Source organism: Telmatherina bonti (assembly GCF_933228915.1).
Source record: "Telmatherina bonti genome assembly, chromosome: 21".
NCBI classification, from domain to species: Eukaryota; Metazoa; Chordata; class Actinopteri; order Atheriniformes; family Telmatherinidae; genus Telmatherina; species Telmatherina bonti.
In genome coordinates, this window is record NC_136630.1 from 14219389 (window position 1) to 14242866 (window position 23478).

At 36.5% G+C, this 23478-nt stretch overlaps 2 protein-coding genes across 4 annotated transcripts in view; one reads left to right on the forward strand and one right to left on the reverse strand.

Moving 5' to 3' along the window:
* Positions 1 to 71: 71 nt before the first annotated feature.
* zdhhc6 (zDHHC palmitoyltransferase 6) lies at positions 72 to 5020 on the reverse strand. Of its 2 annotated transcripts, none has more exons than XM_079260358.1 (11): positions 4951 to 5020; positions 3581 to 4148; positions 3293 to 3384; positions 2763 to 2922; positions 2516 to 2674; positions 2067 to 2120; positions 1622 to 1789; positions 1430 to 1471; positions 923 to 1068; positions 767 to 813; positions 72 to 639 (listed from the first exon to the last, which is right to left on the reverse strand). In XM_079260358.1, the coding sequence occupies exons 2-11, from the start codon at positions 3845 to 3847 to the stop codon at positions 539 to 541; spliced, it is 1236 nt and encodes a 411-aa protein (XP_079116484.1). In that variant the 5' UTR covers positions 3848 to 4148; positions 4951 to 5020; the 3' UTR covers positions 72 to 538. The 2 variants fall into 2 exon arrangements, with proteins under 2 accessions (XP_079116484.1, XP_079116483.1); XM_079260357.1 differs by having other exon boundaries at positions 923 to 1071.
* A 249-nt stretch (positions 5021 to 5269) lies between these two features.
* vti1a (vesicle transport through interaction with t-SNAREs 1A) overlaps positions 5270 to 23478 on the forward strand; it is a 127810-nt gene continuing 109601 nt past the window's right edge. For both annotated transcript variants that reach the window (XM_079260706.1, XM_079260707.1), the window contains exons 1-3: positions 5270 to 5417; positions 14718 to 14776; positions 15747 to 15857. In XM_079260706.1, the coding sequence (XP_079116832.1) occupies positions 5324 to 5417; positions 14718 to 14776; positions 15747 to 15857 (264 nt within the window). In that variant the 5' untranslated portion in view covers positions 5270 to 5323. The remainder of the gene's footprint in view (positions 5418 to 14717; positions 14777 to 15746; positions 15858 to 23478) is intronic.

Genomic DNA, 23478 nt, shown 5'->3' on the forward strand with positions numbered 1-23478 from the left:
AAAATAATAAAAAATAAATGAAGCATTATCTCCAAACTGTAGAAAGAGTTGCATGATGAAGCCCTGGGGTTAACTGGGCAGAGGCATTGCATAATTAGGAAAAAAAAAAAAAAAAATAAAACCAAAAGAAGAAAAAAAAAAACAACCCAAAAACAAATATATAATCACTAAAAGTAAAAACAACAAATTCAAGTAAAAAGTCCAGTAATTATAATGAAGTCACATTAAAGCCTGTTGGCAATTCTCAGAAAATTAAGACTCTTGATGGGTTCTGTTTTTGGTCAAAAGTATCAAACTGAATTTTCTCCAACTCCCTTGCTTTTGTCAAGACAGACTGCAAAGTGCTCAATAAGACTTTGTCATAACTTAAGAAATATAAGTTGGTATTTATAATGTGACAACATGTAATCAAAGATTAAATTCTCAATGATAAGCCTGCAGCATCAAGTGTGACATCTTCAGTGGATGTACATTTCTTAAGATGGACAGACACATTCTGTTTTGTTAAACTGCCTTACATAAAGCCTGCTAACTGTTATTAATTTACTTTCTTATCGCTGGTGCTATCACTGGACGCTGCATCATAATGGCACTTCTCCACGCATCGCCTTGGAAACCAGCCCCGCACACGTTCTCCAGCTAATAAAAAAGAGAAACAAAGAAAGCAGACTGACACATTTGTGACAGGGAATTTCATGATTTGCATTTCGAGCAAGATTTGAGTTAAGTGACCCGATCAATAAAAAGAAAAATAATCTGCTTTCACCTTTCACTTCGTTCTCGCTCAAAACTTTGTCTCCATACATCCACCATCTACAGTAATAAGACATCAAAGCATTTTTATGCCAATATCTGAAAACAGAGCGAACCAGCCTGTATAACAAACTCCACTTTGATCAGCATTTCTGACAGATAAACGTACTTGGTGCCACGGGTGGCCAGGATGGTGTCTCCCTTACTGAGGGGGATCCTGGGCTCCTCTGTACAGGGGGTTCTGAAAAAGGTTTGGACACCCTTGTTGAGAGGGCAGCAAGCTCCATTGTAATTCTCCACTGCCTGGTACTGGACCTGCTGGTCAAGGCAAACAAAATATCTGGTTATTCTACAGCTCAGATTATTACTTTACTTCAAGCAAAACTGTTTAATCTTTACAGTCTTTATTACAACATCTACTGTGTTTATGGGTTAGCTAAATTCTGCTGGACTCATCAGATACGAGGTGTAAGCATGACTCTTGCTTCCTTGTCATCTTAACTCACACTAGTTTGCTAAACATTAAATTGCAAAAATCTTTGGAAGTGCATAGCTACAACTAGCGTTTGAATTGTAAATATTATACACAGAGAATGCTGAGAGATGTTTGATACATAATGTAAAATGTCAAAAATGTTCTTATGAAAGGCGCAAAATGAATTCAGAGGGTACTTACACTTCTCACTCGTTTATCGGCTTTCTGCTTCAGCTGCTCAATCTGTTTACAAAACAAATATGAATTACAGAATATTCTACAAGGCGAACAATTATTTAATGTGGGAACGTGTGTCAGGGAGCAGTTTAATGGAAACAGACAAAAAAACAAACCATCGACGCCTCAGTCAACTCAGTTAAAAGATTAACTTACAGTTAAGGTGTGCTGGTGACACTTGGGATGAACTGGCCATTCAATGCCATTCCCCTTTGGTGTCCCTGACCATGTGAAGACTTGTTTGAAGTTGAGCCAGCGGCTGCCGAGGTCGTAAGGGAAGATAAACTCCTCCCCCGTTTGGTAGTGCTGTATTCTGTCTTTGGCCTAATAGAAAAGACAAAACACATTATTGTTTGTGTGTGATATTAAGTCTCTGTCATCAGCATGTTTAACTATATTGTTTAACTTGGAGATGATTTGTGAATTTTATATATATATATATATATATATATATATATATATATATATATATATATATATATATATGTATACACACACACACACACACACACACACACACACACACAATGTATATAAAATCAAGCATTTAGTTCTTAAAACTTAAAATCAAAAAGCTCTTAGGAATCACAGACATTCTGACCTTTTCCTCAATCCATGACTCGATTGAGGTCTTATTTCGGAGGATAACTTTCATCTGTAAAGTAAACAATCATTCATTGTCAGACTCTCAGGGAAACTTTATTTTAATAACTTGTTCTTTATAATCAGTGAAAATGTTCCAATTCCAAATATTTCAAGTTAATAATTGCATCCCTTCGTTTACTCAGTTTGCATTTGTAGATTAGGATGCTTTTTACATCTAATACACCTGTGTTACATTTACATAATTAATGTCCAAAACCAAAGTGGCTTACAAGAGGATGTTTTAATTTAAGTGTCATCAATGTTTTACATACTGCTTAGTGAGATTTTATCCAGGGTTTTCCCAATTATCTTATCTTAAAAGATTTGAGAGGCTTTGCAAAGTTAATGCTAAAAAGATTGTGTCATGACAGCTACTGTAACTTGAGAAGCTTTGGAGAAACCGACCTGTATGAAGAAAAGCATGCCAACTGCAATGGTGGTGCCCAGGGCCAAGCCTAAGGCAAAGAGTGTGGCAGCAAAGGCAGGCACACTGAAGGGCATCAGGGGCTGGAATTGACGAACAGCACTCATGTCAATCTTTACAGTACTCCAGCCAAATGATATCTGCAGTTGAGAAAAGAACACAGCTTCAGGAGTCTTTTTTTATAGGCCATCAAGTAGCAAGCTGCAGTAAGGTAAGGGCACTACTCACTCTCTCATACAGCTGTGTGTACATGGTCATAATGAAAATAATTGCAGCATGTGAGCATCCCAATGGAGCCAGCAGCAGGAAGCTGGTGAAGTAGGCGTGGTTCAAGTGGCCACAGCAGTTGTTGATCCAGGGGCAGTGGTGGTCCATCTTCATCACACATCTACAGGAAGGAAACCACAGGAGGAGAAGAGGGAATAAACTGATCATTTGCAAGAACACAGAGCAACACACTGCATCTAATCTTGGTCTCTCATGCAACACGCATTGTAATCATGTAAATAAGGTAATTTAGAGGCAGCACTTTAGGGGCTTGAAGTGCTGCCTAGCATTCGCATGCATGGACAGAAATAAAACAAACTGCATGCTCACCATATAGCGATGGAAAAAGTACTAACATAACAGCTCTGGTGGTGATGACAGTTCAATAACTTCGCAGTACCAATATCTCTTTTCTGACCTCTTGTTAGATCTCAAGTCCAATCACACGTAGTAGAAAAACCTCCTTTAGCTTTGATTATATATGTGCTTACCTGTTACACTTTCGACAGTGATGTGATCTAGGAGCTTTGTAACCTTGGCAGACTCTGCAGTGTTGTAGGAACTGAGTATCCTGATGATTCTCCTGTTTAATGGTTAAAATAATAAGTCAGATGTCTGCACTGTAATTACACTATTTTATGCTATGTAGTATCTTTTGTGAACATGCAATAATTCCAGTATGTTTAAACATTATTACAAGAGTCCCCAATGACAAAAAACAACCCCCCAAAACAAACAAACAAAAACATAATCCCAAAATGAACAAACAACTTTCTTACTGGTTTCCATCCAAGGGGAATGTATCCAGGTCCAACAAACATAGCATTGAAGTAGTTGTAGAGGATGAGGACAGTCCAGTTAATGAGCATGATGAAGTTAATGCTGCCTCCTGTAGTGTCTAATGGCCAATACCAGATAATGGAGTCTACAATTGCCATGGTTGAGCATATAGCAATGACAGACAGAGCTATGATTGGACCCCAGTGGCACAATCTCCGAACCTCATGGAGGTTCTCAAATGTCACACAGGCAGATAGGAAGTTCATACTTCTTTTAGTTTGTTTTAATCTCCCTACGGGAGGGTTAGTAAAAGTATCTTGGCTGTTGAGGTCCTGAAATGAATTGACCCAGCTTAAGCGTGCTACTCTTTTCCTCTGCTGTTTGTCAAAGTCAGCGGTGCACAAGATGCACAGGTTTTTTCTCGTCTTCTGAGTAACCAGCAGCTATCTTGGCTTAGAGTCACATGGGCTCTCTGTGTCCCAATGATCCTTGCGCTGGTGAAGAACAGCATCCTCTTCTGCAAATCTCTGAAGCTCGCTATCCTGCTGAGAGACTCAAATTCTCCATCTGAGTTGGAAAGATATACAGGAAGTGTAGCAGCAATTTAGAATGTATGTTCTTATGAGCAAAGTACTTATATTTCTCTCTTTAGACATATCTATTTATCTGTCTCTCTCTCTCTCTCTGTGTGTGTGTGTGTGTGTGCATGTATGTATGTATCATCACTCCCAGTCCCATTCAGGTTGGGACACTGAAACCGGTTTTCCTGTTTTTCCTTTGGTTTATTTCACTCGTTGCTGGTGGATCGCTGCCATTACAACAGTACTGATCTTGCAGATATCCAGGAAAGAAAAATACATTTGATACCTTTTGGACATAGAGATAAGCTTAATAAAATAACACTTGGATGGTTTTGCACATCCATTAGCTCCTAACAGATGCTATAAATTAAAAAGTCCAAGCAAATGCTAATTGGATTATTAATTAGCATCAGTTTTCGAGCTAGCTAATTCAAACCAAGAATAAAACAACGCCATTATATACAAGGTTATGACAGTTGTGACGTGAGAGAAATGAGACCACTTTGGTTTAATAATTAGTAGACGGGTTATTGTCGTTGACATTTAGCAGGGAAACATATTTCAGTATAGGTTCAGCAGTTAGCGAAGTAAGGTTAGTTAGCTAGCTTGCTCTCAAGCTTGAACATGCGCCGACAAGGCAATTTAAAAAAAAAGAAAAAAAGAAGCAGAACCGTTGCCTCAAGACGCCGATCCAACACACGTAAAAAGCTACAACAAAGCTATATAGCCAACAAGTTTGCACCGTTTTGTCCCTATCAAAGAAAAACCTGCCACTTTAAATTACAAACCTGGCTACTTCCTTGGCTTTTTTCCTTCGATTTCTGATGTGTACTGGGCGGAAACGATGCATCAGTCAACAAACCCACAACCAACTGTTGTAGTGGGTATGACTTTTTGACTTATCTATTTTATTATAATCCACTCAATTACTCACTCGCCATAGAGATTTAAATATTTTACGTTTACACAAACAGCAAATATAAAGAATGAAAACATGTCTTTTTATCCACTTACCTAACCATCTCTCGATCTTAACTATTCCCGTTGCTTGCCGAGCACTTTACACTGCGACACAAGGAAGAGACTCCATTCGAGGCTTGTTGTTATTATTCTGTCCTGTCAACTAGAAAGCTGCTTCACTGTTTAAACTTAGCCGGCACAATGTCTTCAGACTTTGAAACATACGAACAGGACTTTGGGAACATAACAGCAGAAATAACTAATAAAATTGGTAAAATTCCCAAGTTAAGTGGAGGTAAGAGCGTTACATTTATCCACGAATTGCTGGGCTGGTTGGCTAGCTAGATTAGCTATCAAGTCTCAACTGAGAAGGCAAACGCTAAGCAGGGAGCAGGTGAAGCTTATTGGTTGTGCTATTTGACGGTCTTATGTAATTTCGTGGAAAATGTTGACATACTTAGTATTGTGACAGTATTTTTAGTATTTTTCTTAGCATTTAAAACCCACATTATACGCTAGCAACTGTTTCTGGTGAATTTTTGCTGTACTTGGTTAACATGGGAGAATATTACTTTAATAGTAAAATAAAGGTCAAGTTTTTATTTTGTAGATGCTAACGCAGTATTAGGTTATTTCATTTTCTATTGCAACGCCAAGAAAAGTACTCTTAAAACATTTTTGAGAACTAGATGAATATTAATTGAAATTACAGACTAGAACTCGAGCTTACAGGTGTTATTTCAATTTTGTCACAGCTCCACTATATGATATATGGAGAAATTTTATTTGATCTATTTATCTATTTCACTAGACTAAAAAACAAACAAACATTTGAACGGAATGTGACAGTCTAGCAGCAAATCACATGTACTTACTTAATACGATGTGTTTCAGTGTAAGATCAGGACGTTTCTCTCTTGTTAAAAAAAAAAAAAAAAAAAACCCTCTTAAAGACTCATCTTTTCCAAGAATATCTCTCCTAACACCTCTAGCATGCAGGCTTGAATTTATCTTGCACTTCTTGTACTAGTCTATTTGTGTCTTTCAGCTGATTCCATATTTAATGCTAAAGTCAGGGCTTATGTGTCTTATAAGTTTGAATGTTGGATCCCACTTGACGCTTACTTTGGAAAAGAATGAAAAAATTATATGATACATGGAATATTATCAAGCATATTGGGTGAATACTCTCAAATTTAAAGAACACGAGACACGACAGGTTTCTTGCTTTCTTTCCTGATTCATGAGAGCAGTCATTATAAATCTATGTATTCATTTGACTGAGAACAATTGTATCAAGGTAAAACTTACTGCAACAAAGATTTTAATACTCCAGAGTTTTTCTGACTATCCAGAAACTTTAATTTCAAGTCAGAATGTTGTTCTTTTTGCATGTATTATGGTATAGTTTTATGTCATACCACTTGTTTTTGCTTATTTTACATATAGAGTTGTTAAAAACTGCCACAACCTTGTGGTTGGTTGGTTGGCTGTTTAGTTGTTTGTATGAATGGGAAAACATGTTGAGAATGGGCTACTAGATATTTTTGGCAAGTATTAAGAAAGTTGGGAAAAAAATTAAATCTTATTAGCTCAGATATCGATATATTAGCTGATTATTTTGTGCTTATGTACAGATAAACTTACAATTTGACAGGGCACATTCATGTCAGTCTTTTGGATTCAAATCCTAATCTGTTTGCTCGGAAGGTCTGCTTCGTTTGAGAAGATGTGAATGCACCAAACAAATTCTGATTTTTATCAAAGACGTGGACTCTGTCCACTAACAAACTCAGGTTTCAGTCTGTGTCAAGTTGACCAAATACAGTAAGCAAACTACAAAAAACTTGCGTCCTGCATTTGGCGTAGTATTGTATTGTAGGTAAATACATAGCGATCATGTTAGGAGTCTTCTGCCTTGTCTCATGTTCATACTGTGTCTATTGTTGTAGGGTGTTTCTGCAGTATACTTGCATAAAACAAAACAAAAAAACCCCCCAAACAAGACAGCGTTAGTTTAGTCTTCATGTTTAGCTCGCAAGTGGAAGAAACTGAGTTAATTTCTTCATGCGGGTCTTGTCCTCTCTTTTGCTAAATACTCAAATACACCCTTGAATACATCAGCATTCTCTGTGTGAGATGCACTATAATAACTGAAAATTTTCCAGAGTGGCTTTTTGGTGTAGACCATAGGAATCAGTAGATGATTGGTTGGTTGGTTGATTTATTTATCTATTTAATTTTATATTGGATGTAACATTGTTTTGTTTGAAGTTTTTTTTTTTTTTTTTTTTTTTGTGATATTGATACTTGAACTATTTTGACAAAATGTCTGTGCAAGAATAAATAATTAACTGGATTTCTGCAAAAGTGACTTTATATAATTATGAAGGTAAATAAATAAATAAATAAAACAAATGAGTAAGTGAACAAGACACATATTTACTTGTATGTCAGTGATATGGTCATATGCCAGAAGTCAGCAGATTGCAACTCATGGTACCAGCTGTTGGTCAGGCTATAAATTCTTTTGATTAAACACTCCCATGTAATGAGCTTCTCTATCTTACATAGCAGTGGAAGCTTATCACAATTGTAGGTGGATGAAAATGTGTATTTTGAAAAACAGTCATTGTGTTGAACGAAGAGAGTTTAATCATTTAAAAAAAAAAAAAAAAAGATATTCATTACTGTATATATACACACACATTTTATTTAGTCAGTCAGTCAGTCATTTTCTTAGCAGCTTTTCCTATTAAGGGTCACAGCTAAGCTGGAGCCTATCCTGGCAATCTTTGGGTGAGAGGCAGGGTAAACCCTGGACAGGTTGCCAGTCCATTTCGGGACCATATTTCATTGAGTGAACAACTATTGGATAAAAATTTTGCTGTCCATACATGATTGTCTGCTGCTTTTAGCATGGAGTAATACTTAGTACAAACCTTTCTGCTAAAACCTGCTTTTGGTTTTATGTGGGACATTTATCTCTATTTCTGTGCTCATGCTTGCTCATTGGCTTTTCAAAGGAAACTGGCTTTTAAAAGAAGTGCCTCGCTGAATATTTCTGGTTTAGACTCGACATCTTTGAAGATTCAGTGGTGCCCACTTCACAAAATAATTTCACGTCACCATCTGTTAAACGTGTCAACAATAAGCTCAAATGAATATTTACAAAGCTTAGAAATACACTGTACATTATAGCAATGAGTATATTTAATGTTGCGAACCATCATTGGAATAGTTTGCAGATAAATTTAGTTTTCTTTCCTGCTCATATTTTTTCTTTTTTTTTTTTGTTTCATTTTAAAAGTCCACCTCTTGTTCATCCTCTTAGTGGTTGCATGTTGCCCTGAGTATAACATCTTACGTTCTATATAAATCATACATTTAAGGCAAAATATTTCGTCATTAGTTTTGTTGCGTCATCTAGTTTTATGTGCCATTTTGTGTTACTGACAGCGACTCTGGCATCACGAAAAAGAGCCTGGCACATAATGTATATCTGTTGTCCCTTGACAGCTCTCAAGACAACTACATTACAAATATATTGACAAAATACTGACAAAAGGTAAAGTGCAAACCAGCCATTGATTATATTATTTGTAAGTGCATAATTTAAAGTGCAATCTCAGCTGGTTTGAATTTTTGTTACAATTCTCAAAACTTAAGGTAAAAAATATATAAGGAAGAATTCCAGTAAGACATTAGGTCTTATTGCATGAAACATGTGTAATCTTTTTCATGTTTGAAGTAAGCAACTCGGTAAAAGAACTTTTAACTTTAGTTCTGTGTGAAAAACTAATTTGTCCATAAGCAAGTTGTAGTCTTAGTAAATATCCATACATATTTCACACCCCTCCGGCTTGGGTCTCAGTTAAAGTAAGAAAGCACCATCTCAGCTTTCACTGAATCGCCTCTGGCTGTTTACTGTGTAGGTTTTGAGGTTGGACACAGGTTTTAAAAATGAATTTGAGGACTTGCAAAAGGTAATGTGTCTTGAGAAATCAAGATCTTGGTTGAGATTTTTTTTTTTTCACAATCTTGCAGTCCCACTCCTGGTAGCCTTGTGATTTGCCTTTTGAGCTTGAAGTTTTACTGACTTTGTGTTTGAATTTTTAAAACTGTTTTCAAATATTGATCACATTCTGTGTCTGATTCTGAGTTTATTTCATTTAAAATATTTTCAGTGACATGATTATCTATTGAGACTACCTTATAAGAGAATATCTGAAGTATTTACAGATGAAAAGTTAAAAAAATTAAAGCAGCAAAATTGCAGAAGTACAATGAAATAGTCCTAACATTTTTTAGTTGGCGTAAAGTCATCTCAAATTAATAACTGTTATGTTGTCTTTACAATAAAAAAAGTTTTTTATACCCAAACATACTGTCAGTCCTCTGTCTCGGCTTTCTGTTGCAACACCATGCTACTACAGAAGCCCAGGAGAGACAAATACAGGCTCGTTCCTTTGTCATCAGTTGTAGTTTTGTGGGTATATCGCAGATATTTGCCTCTACGTTTCCCCCAATCACGCTTATTGGACCTTGGAAAACAATTGGAAGAAATTTAATTTTAAAAGAGAGAATTTTATAAACATAGATTGAGGCTGTTTTTTTTCTAAATCAATTTTTACCTGATTAGAAGGTAACTAAAAACGGATGAATTTGCTAAAATTCATCAATACTTAGTTGACAATTGTCCTTGTTTGCTGCTCGTTTATTATTGTTATGGCAGCATATTTACTTATTTTTTCGAAGAAATTAATTAGTGTTTGACCTACATTGGATGATAAACTATTAATAAGATGTGCACAAAGGTATAAAAAAAATTTGGGTCAAATTTTTTTTTTAAAAATGAGAACAAGCTGATGCAAAACTAACATATTTTTAATGTAAGATAAAAAAAATCTTTTGACTTTTCAAAGCTTATATTTGCTAAGCATTTTTTTTAGACTTAAATACTTATACCTTCTTATATTTCCATAATTAGCATTTGGTGAGATAGAAGAACTAACTATTTTTTATCCTACTAGGATAAAGAATGTGATGAAAAATGTATGTTTCAAGTACAAAATTTAAATTGTAGTTGTGAATTCAGTAGTTTTACAGCCAGAAAAAATAAACTATTCCACAGTGTGTACAACAGCAGATGCTTTCCACAGTAGGTGGAATAGGGTTTGGTTTGAGAGGTTTTGTTTTGTTTCATAAGCATCTTAGGCAGTGGTGTAGTGGTCCATCAAGAAGTGGGTATACTCTCGCTTTTTTTGTCCTTGTTTTAAAAACAGAAAAAAGTGGCCCAGAAAAACACAGTTTCAGGAAAAAGTGACATGTCAGACTCAGTTTAGTCTACTTAAAAAATTCCATCAGTATATTTGCTCATTGTCACATTATTTTTGCTCTTCGGTTTCAGAAAGGAAGAGTTATGAAAGGACTTAACCAATACTGGCACACAGACTAGTGAGAGACAGGCTCATAGACATATATACATATCGCTGAATTTTTTTCCTATGTTCAGGCTAAAGTTAATGCAGCTGTTGACAAACTGCACCAGTGTAGCAAACCTTTACTTAGCTGCTGGGCGACGTAGGTACATGTGTAGACACATTTGTAATTGTAAAAACAGCATCACAAGGGATTTAGAAGTGGGTTTACTCAATCCTGACTGAAAAAGAACTGGGGATACTCTGTATATCTGCATATACCCTGGACTACACCATTGATCTTTGGGCTCAGGGGTTGTGAGATGTTTGTTTCTGTGTTGGTTCTGCGATGAACCTTTAACCCATTCAGCGTGCACCCCACCCCTTGCCTCATAGTAGCTGTGTTGGAGTCCAGCGACCTTACAGTGATCGATGCTATTGGGCTCCTCTTACGGTGTGTTCAGACCAAACGTGTTTTGAGTGTCAAGAGCGGCAGGTTTCCATGTAAAGTCTATGGGGAAGCGTGGTAAGGAGGCGTCGAGCTTTCTCGTGTCGCGTTTTGGGCATCGGCGTTCCGCGTGGAACGTGCGTCCAAAGCCAGAGATGGGCAAAGCTGAACTTTGGCCGTTTGACGCGGGGCGTCAACCAATCAGAGCGATCCTGGAGGATTTCTGTGGTGAACCCAGACACGGGGCTGAGATGCGATTACTCCGTGCATTATTTAGGATAACCATTCCTTGCTAAAAAGCTGAATCTTACTGATTTGACGACGTAGCAGGATATGTTGCCTAGCAATGCTTTGTTTGGGGGCGGCGGCGGCTCTCTGCTCTTGTTGCATTAACACTGACTATCACTGCCCTACGACAATGTTCTCCAGCTTTATTTATTAAATAAAACCATGCCATATCTCTACTGAATCCCCCATCATTCAAACTGACCGGAAGAAAAGCGCCGCCTCCCTCCCTCTCTTTTCTGCCGCATTTTGCCGCACGCATTTAGTCTGAACACACCGTAACTTATTTCACTTGTTGGCCCACTGCTGATGTTCTGGAGCTGGGCACCAGTTATGTTATGTCCAGTTTCCAGGATGGTTTACAATGGTTCCAGTTAAGCTGAGCTTTGTTATTTCTCTGTTACTTTTTTAGTTGTTCAAATTGACCCGAGCTTGGCACAAATTTAGCTTTCTTAACTGTCTTAAGCCAGTGAAGTTTTTTTTTATTTTTTATTTTTTAAACATTTTGTGTTGAAGATATGTGATAAACAGATTTTCTGCGATTATTGATTTGACAAACCTAAACTGTCAAAAAACCACCTCCCTGGTTTGTTGACATTGACTAACAAATAGTTCTGTGCATCACACAGTGAGTTTATTGATTTCCTTTCCTTATATTAAGTCTCATTGTTGGTAATGTCAAAAATGTCAGCAGTCATCTCAGACAGCTGCTTCTCACATGTTTTAGAGATGACGGGATTATTTACATTTCATCTGCATCCAAATTGTGGCTAATAATAATAAAAAATAAATGCTTTTTTATTTTTTTTATTTTTTATAAAGTACTTCTCATATAAGAGCAAGAAAAAGTGATTAATTCTAAACTATATATAGTCCATATAATTTATGTATATATATACACACACACACATACATACATACATACATACACACACACACACGTGTATGTATGTATGTATGTGTATATATATATATATATATATATATATATATATATATATATATATATATATATATATATATATATATATATATATATATATATATATATATATATATATATGAAAAAAAAAATTTCTTCCCTCTGACCCAGTTGAAAAACAATTTTGGTTGTAAGTAGAACTCATAAGTCAAGTCTAGACTCCAGACTTTTTATTCCTGCAAGTGAGCCGCTAATTACAAGATTTCATGTCAGATTAAACCTCAAACTTGTCTTTCTGAGGATCTGTATACAGCAGTTTAAACTGTCACACAGAAAAGTATCTTCCTCATCAATAATGTTGGACTATAACGTAAGCATCATTGCTTCTTATGATTAATGTTCTTTTTATTTAGTTGATAAAAGAAACTGGTAATAATTACTCCATCTAATGGAGAGGTGAGGATGCTGAGGATGCTGTTGGAATACAAGTGAGACATTTCTGTCTCCTTGATTTAAAAGGAAAAAAAAAAAAATCAGCAACAATGGAAGCACTAGTCATGTGATTCACTGTGTGGTTGATGATCTTATACTACAAACAAGTAGTTGAACATTGTAACAAATAAGATATTTGACCTGACACAGAGTTAAAGTTGATGGTATTTAGGCTACAAGTATTATTGTAATGCATGTGCACAGTACTCTCCAACTTACCTGCATTCTGTTAGCAAGGTTTGCTTATCTAGTGATTTAATTTGGTCTGGAATTTGTAGATGAAACAATGTCTCTGTAAGTAGTATTTTGTTTTTGCTGCTTTGTCGTACTTTACAATTATCCTCATTTAAATTGTAAATTGTCGTGTTAATTCAAAGCAGGGCAATTCATGGTAGCATTGCGATTCTCATGCCTGCACTGTTAAAAAGTAACAACAGAGGAAACTCGGGTAAAATGCATAGACAAGAGGTGGAGTGGACATTATTTATTCACTTACAGTTTACGCCTCACATGCCTCAGTTTGTTCTGTATATTCCGAAAACTGCTGCCAAAATAGCAGTAAGGTAGACATGCATAGAAGCAGTCCGTTATCAAATTTCCTTAGTTTCTCAAATCTTTTGTGCATTTTCATAATGATAAGAGGTTTTTAAAGTTTTATGACATCTGATTGACAGGTGGACAACAGGGTTTGTCAATATCACAGTCAAGATCCATCTGCAGTGTATTTTACAGTGTTGCTGCAGATGCAGTTTCACAATGACTGACATCATTTGGCTTCTTTCAGTCTCGTCCTGTCTCAAGTACATCAGTATCTCTGCTCCTCGCATGTAGTCTTTTGTCAGCAGTGTCACTTATTGTATATGTGTAAAATATGTTCTACTTGTGTGTATTTATAGCATCCAGCCAAATAATATTAGTTTTTTATTTTTTATTTTAAGAAGTGGTAGAAAAAAAAAAGGTTTACTTGATGATCACATTTGGGTTTTTTTGTTCATTATGACAGGGATATTCAGTTTGGTCGCTGGAAGTTTGTGTTCAAACACTATGGATTAAGTTTAGATTGTTCACAAGGGAAAATGTGACAAATCAACTTCACAAGTATGTAGTTATTGAGAGATGATTCCTTCTTAAAGAACTTGACATTATAGTTATATTTCACTTGGTCTGTTGTATAGTATATACTGTAAGCCAATTTATGTTTTTATTCATTTTTCACAAGGTATTATTATTTATTATTTTTATTATTATTATTATTATTTATTTCTTCTTCTTCTGATTATTATTTATTATTATTATCATTATTATTTGTCATTATTGTTATTCTCATAATCATCATTTATGTTTTGTAACACAGTATGCCAGCATTTATGGGTCTGAAGCCAATAAATGTTGAAACTACGTGATAAATGTCATTGATAATAACTTTATTATTCTGTGGCCTTAAATGAATGGGAGTAAACACATTAGTTGCATTATGCCTCTAAATAAATGCTCCAGAGCTCTACATTTCATGTTTTTACTTTCATAGCAACGGGATAACGTAAGTGTCAGGACCAATACGGTAAATGAACAGAAAGTAGTAGTGCTGTTATGGTAAAAACAACTATTGGATGCACAATAGTTTTCATGTGCCTAATGAGTTTCAATGGGGAATGTGGAAGAGCAGCCATGGGCTGGGGTGTAGAGCAACGCGTTAGTCATTCTAAGAGGGACTCATACTTCTGGCAAGTGAGCAAATCTGACACCTCCTTTCCCTTTGAGTTGGCATGAAGTGTCTCACTGCTCCTCAACAAAAACCAACAAAGGCCTCATAGACGGCAATAACTAAGAGACATCAAATGTTGGCTCGTCTTGTGGAGAGAATGTGTAAATATATCTTCAAATGTGTCTTCGTGTGTTGTTTTCTCCCAGTCTTTTTCTTTCACTCTCCCCCCTTCTCTTCCCCCATTGCGGGGGAGTTAGGCTGTTGTCATGAAGCGCTGTTCCTCCGTCGGCTGATCAATATGTTGCTGTTTTTTTCTCTTTCAGATGAGAAGACACAGCTGGTTCTAAATGTCGACAAACAGCTTGAAGAAGTCAGAGAGTTGGTATGCCTTTGATCAGTAATTTTCTCCTCTTCCCATTTCCTAAATTATGAATTTGTGGAAAGAGGGAGGGCAAAATTTCACTGGCACCAGACAACAGCACCTGTATTATCCTGGTGGTGACATGACATGCAGACATGCACGTACTTTGCATGGCAGAAAGGAGGCTTCCTCTACACATGATTACTCCACAGTAATCTGCTTTTAAGTGACACCCTTATGACACATTTCAAGCCATTATCTTGAGGTGGGAATCTTCATGTTGCTGTAAAAAAAAAAAAAAAAAAATACAAAGAGCAGTCACCTGACAGCGACAAATTGTTGTCGCAGGTGTCTTGTTATGGCATAGTTATTAGTTTCCTCCAAATCTGCCAAGAAGAAATCTGTCTACCGATGCATCAAATGTACTTTTACCTCATCTGCTGTGACATCGTTGGGTTTGCTCATGTCATTGCAATGAAGGAGCCCTCATATTTGATAGTATTTATTTACAGAACAGCCCCACTCACTTGGTACTTTCATCACAGCTGAGTGACATGGGCAGGAGGGATTTTATTGTTACAACCAGTACAGAAACATGTTAATAGATTATAGTTGCTAATTTTTAACCAATTTTAAAGGTAAATATTTTCAGAGTTGTGATTTATTTATTTGTTTTTGCAAAAAGCAGCTTTTTGTCAAAAATTGTAACAACTGTGAAATCTTGTAAGGAAAATAAAATCATAACTTGGGAATAGCAGGCCTGAATTTTTGCATATAAATACATTTGAACTAGACATTTACCTTAAAGCAAGATTGTAGATTAATGTTTTAATGCAAACTAACTCTGTTATTAGTACATGCAAAGTTCCTGCTCTGATTGTTTCATGTTGTTTTCTGTAGGTATAATTGTTTTTATATGTTAGAAAGGGAAAGGCCCTAGATTATTTTTTGCCATTAAATAAACTGGATTGTGTGACCTGGTTGGTTTTAGCTGGAGCAGATGGATCTGGAAGTCCGAGAAATCCCAATCCAGAGCCGAGCCATGTACAACAGCAGGCTGAAGAGCTACAAGCAAGAAATGGAGAAGCTTGAGAAAGACTTTGTAAGTTGACATTTCATAAAACGAATGTTGTTTTTGTTTTTAAAACACTTAAACATATAATTCTAGCGTGTATTTCTATGTTAAATAATCCCAAAAGTCTATCTGCAAGTCTGGAAAAAAAAATACAATTGGGTTTTCCAGCTAAAACTTGTCACATCCAAATTCGTGATCTGTTAGCGCCATAGTTTGTTCTCAGAACTAAACTGGTTTTCTTTCATTATTCTTATCTACACATAACGTCCAGCTCTGCATCTCAGTGGTTTGTCCCCATAGATTAATTCCCAGTTCATATTTGAACTTGCAAGAGATGCCCATTGAGAGCAGGTTGTGTGAGTTTGTGTTGCTGCTGCAGAATCTGACCTTGTTTAGTAATTTATAAATCACTGTCTTGACTTTATTTTAAACCTCTGTCAACGTTTAATGAACACTCCAGTCTTTTGGGTCACTTGCTTTTCATCCATATTGTAGTCTTCCAATCTTACTCAGAATACTTCACTGAATTATAAATACTTTAGAAATAAGCAATTATACAGTTCAAATAAACTCATTTTTCATACTGTATTTTTGTTGTACTTACAACTTGTGGGCACATTTTTAGAATTTGATGTACATTATAAAGCTTAAAATACAACAATTATTTCTATTTTATTCAGTTTATTTGCTGTATGTCTGTTCGTGTTTCCTCCTGATTGTTTTGTTGTTCTACTACTCACAAGATAGACCCACAGCCTAAGCACAGCTGACCCTGAGCTTGCCAACACATTTGTTTGTCCTTCCTTAAATCAATTTTGATATGGTTTGTATTCCCAGCTCCACAATGGAAGGGAAAACTCTACTGAACCGGATAATTAATTCAGTTTTTGTCTGGCAAAACAATCAAACAGTCTTATCTCCAAATTGAATGAATTTAGCTAAATGTATTGTTTTCTCTTTTCATTTAAAGATTTTCTTCCAAGATTTTCGTCAGAGGACTAATATATTTAAACCTACAGGAAACTGTGTTAATCAGTGCAAAAGTGCTCCTTCATAATATGAATGTTCTTTGGATTTTATTGAAGTATATATAATGTGGAAAAGTAAATAGTTTGAATACCTTCAGAATGCTGTTTAATGTCTCAAGTGAATTTATCTTCAAAATCCCTAAAAACAGGTAAATAACCATAAATGACCCATTTAGAAGGAGATATCATGTGCAAGTGATCTGTGAACAGACAACTGAGAAATATATTCTGACTGAGATCACAGAAGAGTTGTCCATGCCAGGACAGGTTGCATTCCTTAACCTGGGCATGTAATTGGCTGATTACTAATCTTTAACTTTGTTGCTTCATTATCAAGTAGATTAAACCTGCTGTGGCAGATATTACTTCTAATTTTCACCATTAGTGTTTTTTTTCCTGTCTTTGGGGAGTATGCGGGAAAAGTGGTTCCTATATGTGGGGAAAAAGTTAGATTCCTCTGCCTACCTTATAATATTTACCCTTGTACGGAGGGAACACAAAGAAAATGCAATGACATTAAGATCCCGTTTTGCTTGTTGTGGCACATTTTACAGCCCAGAATACCGTAAAGCAAAACTGAAGGTTAGTGGCAAGGTAGTCCTAGTGCACAGGAAATAAAAGAACATTGGCAAGCATCTAACTGACTTCCCAGTATGAGATTCATTTTCATTTTTCACACCACGTGGTGTGTGCAGATCACTGTATATTCAAACGAAGATCACCCGCCTCACAGTTACATCTAGCATATCTCATCTCCCTGATGCAAGTGTTCAGAAGGCAAGAACTTTAGCCCCTTCAGATGTGCCTCAGATGTGCCAGATGCTATAGTCGAGCTCAGCCTCTGACTTCCTGCAGGCCAGCGGAGGACATGACACTCAGCTCGAAAGGTGTCTAGTGGAAAAAAGGCAATCTTCTTTCTTTTTAATGTAAAAAGCTCTCTCTTTGTTGTGGTTTCCGTGGATATCAAGGCTTTTCCACTCCCTCACTACCCAATCTCCCCTAACTTCCCACCCCCCACTGGCCTCCCACGGGTGTCTACCTCCTTAACCTGCTCTCTCATCCTCTCATTCACCCGTAGTTTTGAAGTATTCCTACCACCGGTGTGCCAGCTTGAGACTTCATACCTTCTCCTTTCCAGACAGGGCAAGAGTTGACCTCAATAACCCGTCCATTTTATCCAGAAAGACAACTTATCAAACACACATCCCTAAGGTGTATAAATGCGCTTTGTTGCTGTGGCCAAGAGCTTCATTCTGGTAATAGAGGAGACAGTGGGGGTCTTATAGGTGCTGGGCCTTGACAAACAGGTATTACAGCAACTAGAGGGGATGCCAACCTGACAAAAAAAAAGAGGGTGGAGGAAAAAAAAGCCATAGTTTTAAAAAAATTAAAAAGGACAGTGACAATCTAGTTTGATGGGGTCAGCTAGTTCAAGTCAGAGGAAGCAGAAAGGCATGGCTTTTAGAAGTGGCTTTGATCAGGGAAGCAGAATGCTCAACTTAAGCTTAATTTAATGAAATCTATTAAGTAAAGAGACACCATTTTGAAATGACCAGTATAGGTCCGTTCAAGGACCCGCAGACATCTGTTCTGTAACAAATAGTGGAGTCCACCTCTACACTGGGACTCAAAATGTGTGCAGTGCTAATTGTATTAGCGTGATGATCTGTCTTGGGCATGATGAGATGACAGCCTGAAGCTGTCATAAAGCAGCATGGATTCAAAGTTTTAGACGGTTTTGCCAGTTTTGGACAGTCTCTCTCGTCAGAAAGTATTTTGAATATCAAAGCTTCTCCTTTTATTTCCATTTTCAAAGGTATTCTTTGTCATATGGAAGTTTGTGGTTGGATGTCTTTAGTAAATAAAAATCAATAGGAATGTTTTTAGTTCAACAACTTTGTGAACCTAAAGTTAACAATTGAATGTTGATCTTCAGTGATGTTAACTGAAATGACAGATTTATGAATGAATAAACTTTTCCAAAACCCAGAGAATTTTTATTATATATATATTTACTATATAATGAAGTCATTAAGCAGCACTGATAACATCTGTTAGTTACAGTCCTGACACAATTACAAGATCGCCAATTTATATTTGAAACACCTTTAGATTTGGGCATTTTTACATGAAATGTCAGTCTGGAATCAAATGATGGATTTCATTGCAGGGGCCTGGAAGATTTCTTCCTTTTTTCTTCCTGTCTTTTTGCAGCTTTTTTATGTCACCATCCAGCTTGTCTCGCGCTTGCTTGCTGCTTGCATGGTTGTTGAGCTCTTTCTGCAGCAGATGGCGGTATTGCTCTAAGAATTTCCTTCCAAGTAATGGCCTCAATGAGGGTGATACTGAGCACATTTGCCTACTTGTTTGCCTTTCTAATGTAGGAGTATACTCTCTATCCTTCCACATATGACTGTCTGACCTGTTTTTTTATGTTGTTTTTAGGAGATATTGAAGACAAGCGTTACAAAAAAAAAAAACTTGTATAATTAGGTCATTACACCACTTAATATTGTTTAACAGTCTGAGTTCTGATTTAATGTATTTTCATAACATTTTGTAGTCATGCTCTTCAAAGTTAATTGAGTAATCAAAGCAAAATAAGACTGACCTTCTCAGGAAAGTGGAATATAGTTTTGAATGAATACTGCGAGACTGATAACATTGACGTCTCCTGTCTCAATTACTTCTTCTGACAAGTGTTGCTGCATACCTTTCTCCCTCATGCATTGCATATAAGAGTGTTTTTACACATTTCTGCTATTTTTTCCCCTATAGTAGAACTCTTGTGGTTTAAATGTGAGATGCTTTGTATTTAAAGGTCCTTGACTCAAAAAAGGTTAATAATTAGTCATTAAATATTCTCTCTGACAAGTTCTACTGAAGAGTGTATTACGTTATTTTTTCTTTTAGTAGAATCGAGTGCCTCTGATGGTCAAGGCAATTTTATTGATTGCTGGAGAGGCATTGTATAATTTTTTTGTACAGTGCTGCAGGATTAATTTCTTTTGATTCGTCCCACTTATGAATGCTGAATAGAGAACTGATGTTGATTTGCCATAAGATGCAAAACAAGACTCCATCAAAGATCAGTAAAAGATGTGATTAATTACCACACAACAGTGTTCCTTTTGAAACGTATACCAGATCATCAACTAGCCTTTATGTGAGGTTGGTATCTTTTCCCAGTAAATAATGCAAGTATTTATAAGATGTGAAAATGCAATGCGGTCATTTTTTTTATTCATTTGAAGCGCAGTAAAGAAGTATATTCAGTAAGATTTGAATTGAGGATTTCTTTGTGTCTCCTACTCGTTCCCAGCTTTATTCCATTATAGATTCCAAAATTAAATCATGAGGCATGCTGTCACAAGGTTGCAACTATCCCTTCCTAATTTCCAGTTGTCTGTTGGGTATTGTTTGGAGCTTCAGTCACGGTCAAGGAGAATGTCTGGACTGCCTTTTTCCTTTAATAAACTCTTTTGGAATGTTTCTTAGTCTCTGCCCTGGGAGATAATTAATGCATTTCCAAAGAATCAGCTAACCTTGAAATATTGAACAGCTTATTTTTGAGGTATGCTGAGGTGAATAGAAGAAATCACTGTCTGTACTGAATATGTTTCTTTTTTTTTTTTTATATCCCTTATGAAGACGAGTTAAAATGCAGGTTTTAGTTGGGGCACTGACACCATTCAGTGATTTGGCTGGACCTTTTAAGCCTGTAACAGCTTTTGAATATTTAATTCAAATGTGTAAATACAAATATAAAAGGTAGTTAAGGATTAAATTTGATGCATCAAATGTGAACATACCTTTTGAAACTAAAAAGAGTTGTTGTTTAGAAGCTAATGTGTGACTCTTAACATTACACTCGTTCTCACACACACACACACACACACGCACGCACGCACGCACGCACGCACACACACACACACACACACACACACACACACACACACACACACATTTCAGCTCCATGTTTGTGCTTCTGTTGAGAAATTTGTAAAAGAAATTCTTCAGATTATTTTTTTCAGTGCTGCTGAGCTTTTTCTTGATTTAATTTGAGGGTCTACAAGCTCTTCATTATATAGCATGTACAGTATGGTTTCTTGGAAATATGGTTTCATTCAGAGCTAAAAGTGTATTTAAAGTGAGCCCACCAAAAAGAACAAGAGCAAAAGACGATGAAGATAAGGAGGGCTTTTGGACAGTATTATTTTGTTTTTAAATGGGTGATCATGGACATTTCAAGGTTGCAGAGACCATTTATGTTTAGCTACAAGTGGACCTGAAATCATCATGTTTGGCCTAATTATCAACTCCAATGGAGAATGTTTGCAAAGTCATTTAATAGAAACTTATGTATTTGTATTAAAATGTTTAAGATGTTCTGACATCTTAAATATTTTTAATAACTAAAATGCTTATAATTTAGTCAATAATTTAGTTTTGAAGGAAGATTTTTAGAACAACTGTACATCTTATAATAACCACACTAATAGTGATTATATATTAACAGTGTTGTAATCCATCTTGAAGGGTTCTTGTTTTTTGCCCCTTGTCCTCATTATGATGACTTGTGCAAGTGACAACATGACAGACCAACATTAGTCGGATGTTAGACGCTTTAAATCGCCTCAGCTTACTTGTACTTATTAGACACAGCAGACTAAAGGCAGATTGACTCTTTTCATAGTTAGTTGCTTAACAACCTATCAGCAACTCCAAAGTCTAATTATTCTTAACTAGTTATAAAAGGACTCTCTCAATTGTCAGGGAATTTTCCCCTCCTACATTTCCTCTGTACTCAGTGCAGATTTAAGATGTTAGCAAATAGATCTTCCTCTCTTCTTCTGAATTACGGCTTTCATTAGAAGTCGTCGTGCACAGTATGCCTTCCTCAAGCCTTTGTGGATTTGTGGTGTTGCAGGCTTTTCCATGTTGTCTTTTTGGGCACTAAGATCGGATTCATTTTGTGGATTAGCTCTTTGTCATTAATGTGAAAAACAATTTTTTTGTGTTTGATAATATGATGGCAGTGGGCCAAATCTAAGTTGAAGGACAGTGTCACAAGGAGACAGTCACGTTAGTTATAAAAAAAAGTGTGAGACATAGTAGAATACCAACACTTTCATTAGTTAGATATTTACTTTTTCTACATCTTTTGATTGCATCTAACATGTCTAAATGATGAGATGCATTTTCCCATGTAGAAATAGTTCTTGATTCCAAAAGGAAGTATTTTTATGCTCTTGTGTAGTTCACCAGCCCAGGATTTTAAGAATATTACTGTGGCTGTCAATCGTTTGTGATGCCCAGTTTTGACAAAGGATTGATAGCAGAATTTTTCTGCTCTGTTTTCTACCCACATATATCCATACTCTAATGATGGATTTAAAATTAACAATTGAAATGTTATGAAAATAAATTAGTAGTTAACTAATGGCAAGAAGAATTGGAGAGACTAAACTAAAGTCCAACTTAAAAAGTAGTAAAGTTTGCCTAAGATTTGAGAATTATCTTAGGCAATTATTTTAATCATTAATCAGATGAGTTCTTGTCAGAGGACAGCTCACAAAAATCTCCTAGCCTCACATTTGCAAGCACATCACCCCCTGCTTCCTCTTTGTCTCCTTATGTTAACGCTTGTCTGTATGGACGGGATATCTGCATTTTGCCTGAAGCACTGGATTTGTTTGTCATTGTGCAAATTCGTCCGTTATCCTTCCACGTGATCATTTCTTCCTCTCCCTTATCTCTCCTGGCCCCTCCAAAGTCACAGTACTTCCACACACTGACAGCGATCAGTATAGCTTTCAGACGCTTGTCTGGCTCAGTCTACCAAGAAGCGAAGGCCCTCCCAGGTCCCCCACTGTCCTCAGGGCTTGTGTGATTGAGTGACTGGAGAGAGTGGGGGCCATAGATAATAAGGGGAGCATATAAAGACATGGGGCGATGATATGATAACACCCCCTCCTCCCTCTACCCTTTCCACCTCCCCATCACTTTTCTTTCTGTTCTTCTTTCTGTCCTACCCCCGATTTTCATGCACCGAGCCTGTCCCATGCACTGGTGTAAACCAGAAGTGACATGTGACACCCACTCCCCAGTGATGTGCTGACAAGCTGGTACTAGAATAGGTGACAATGTTTTCTTTTTTTGCCAGACTGGCTTAAGTATGGCGCAGGATTCATGAAGTATTTATGAAATATATTATGAATCACTGGGTCTGTGTTTTCTCTCTATATTTTAGGCAGTGGCATTTGATTTTTAATAAGTAAGCTTCAGAGAAGGCAAGACCGAGGAAGGGACTAAATAGAGGAGCAATTCTTTACATATAATCTTTACTGGGTTTTTTTCTTTAATAGTTGACTTCCATGTTTACACATGTTTTAACCCCTGCTCAGAGCCCCTACACACAAACATGTGCACACACACACATATACAATTAAACTTAGTTTCTTCCTCTCATCTTAAGTGTTTCTAATGAGGGAGCATGCCAGAAAGAAAGGGGTAGCATGTTTGCTCTCAGTGACCAACAGTTTTGCCTTTTCTTGGGTGTTTTTGAAGCCTGCAGTGGAATCTGGCTGTGGCCTTGATCAGAATTACATTGTGGAAGA

Excerpts from the sequence above, each read along its gene's own strand:
- zdhhc6 (XM_079260357.1), bottom strand. The coding sequence starts at position 3,847 with ATGAACTTCCTATCTGCCTGTGTGACATTTGAGAACCTCCATGAGGTT. Across the intron at positions 2,121-2,515 it reads GCATGCTTTTCTTCATACAG|ATGAAAGTTATCCTCCGAAA; the intron begins GTCGGTTTCTCC and ends TTTACTTTACAG. Across the intron at positions 1,472-1,621 it reads GTCACCAGCACACCTTAACT|ATTGAGCAGCTGAAGCAGAA; the intron begins GTAAGTTAATCT and ends TTTTGTAAACAG.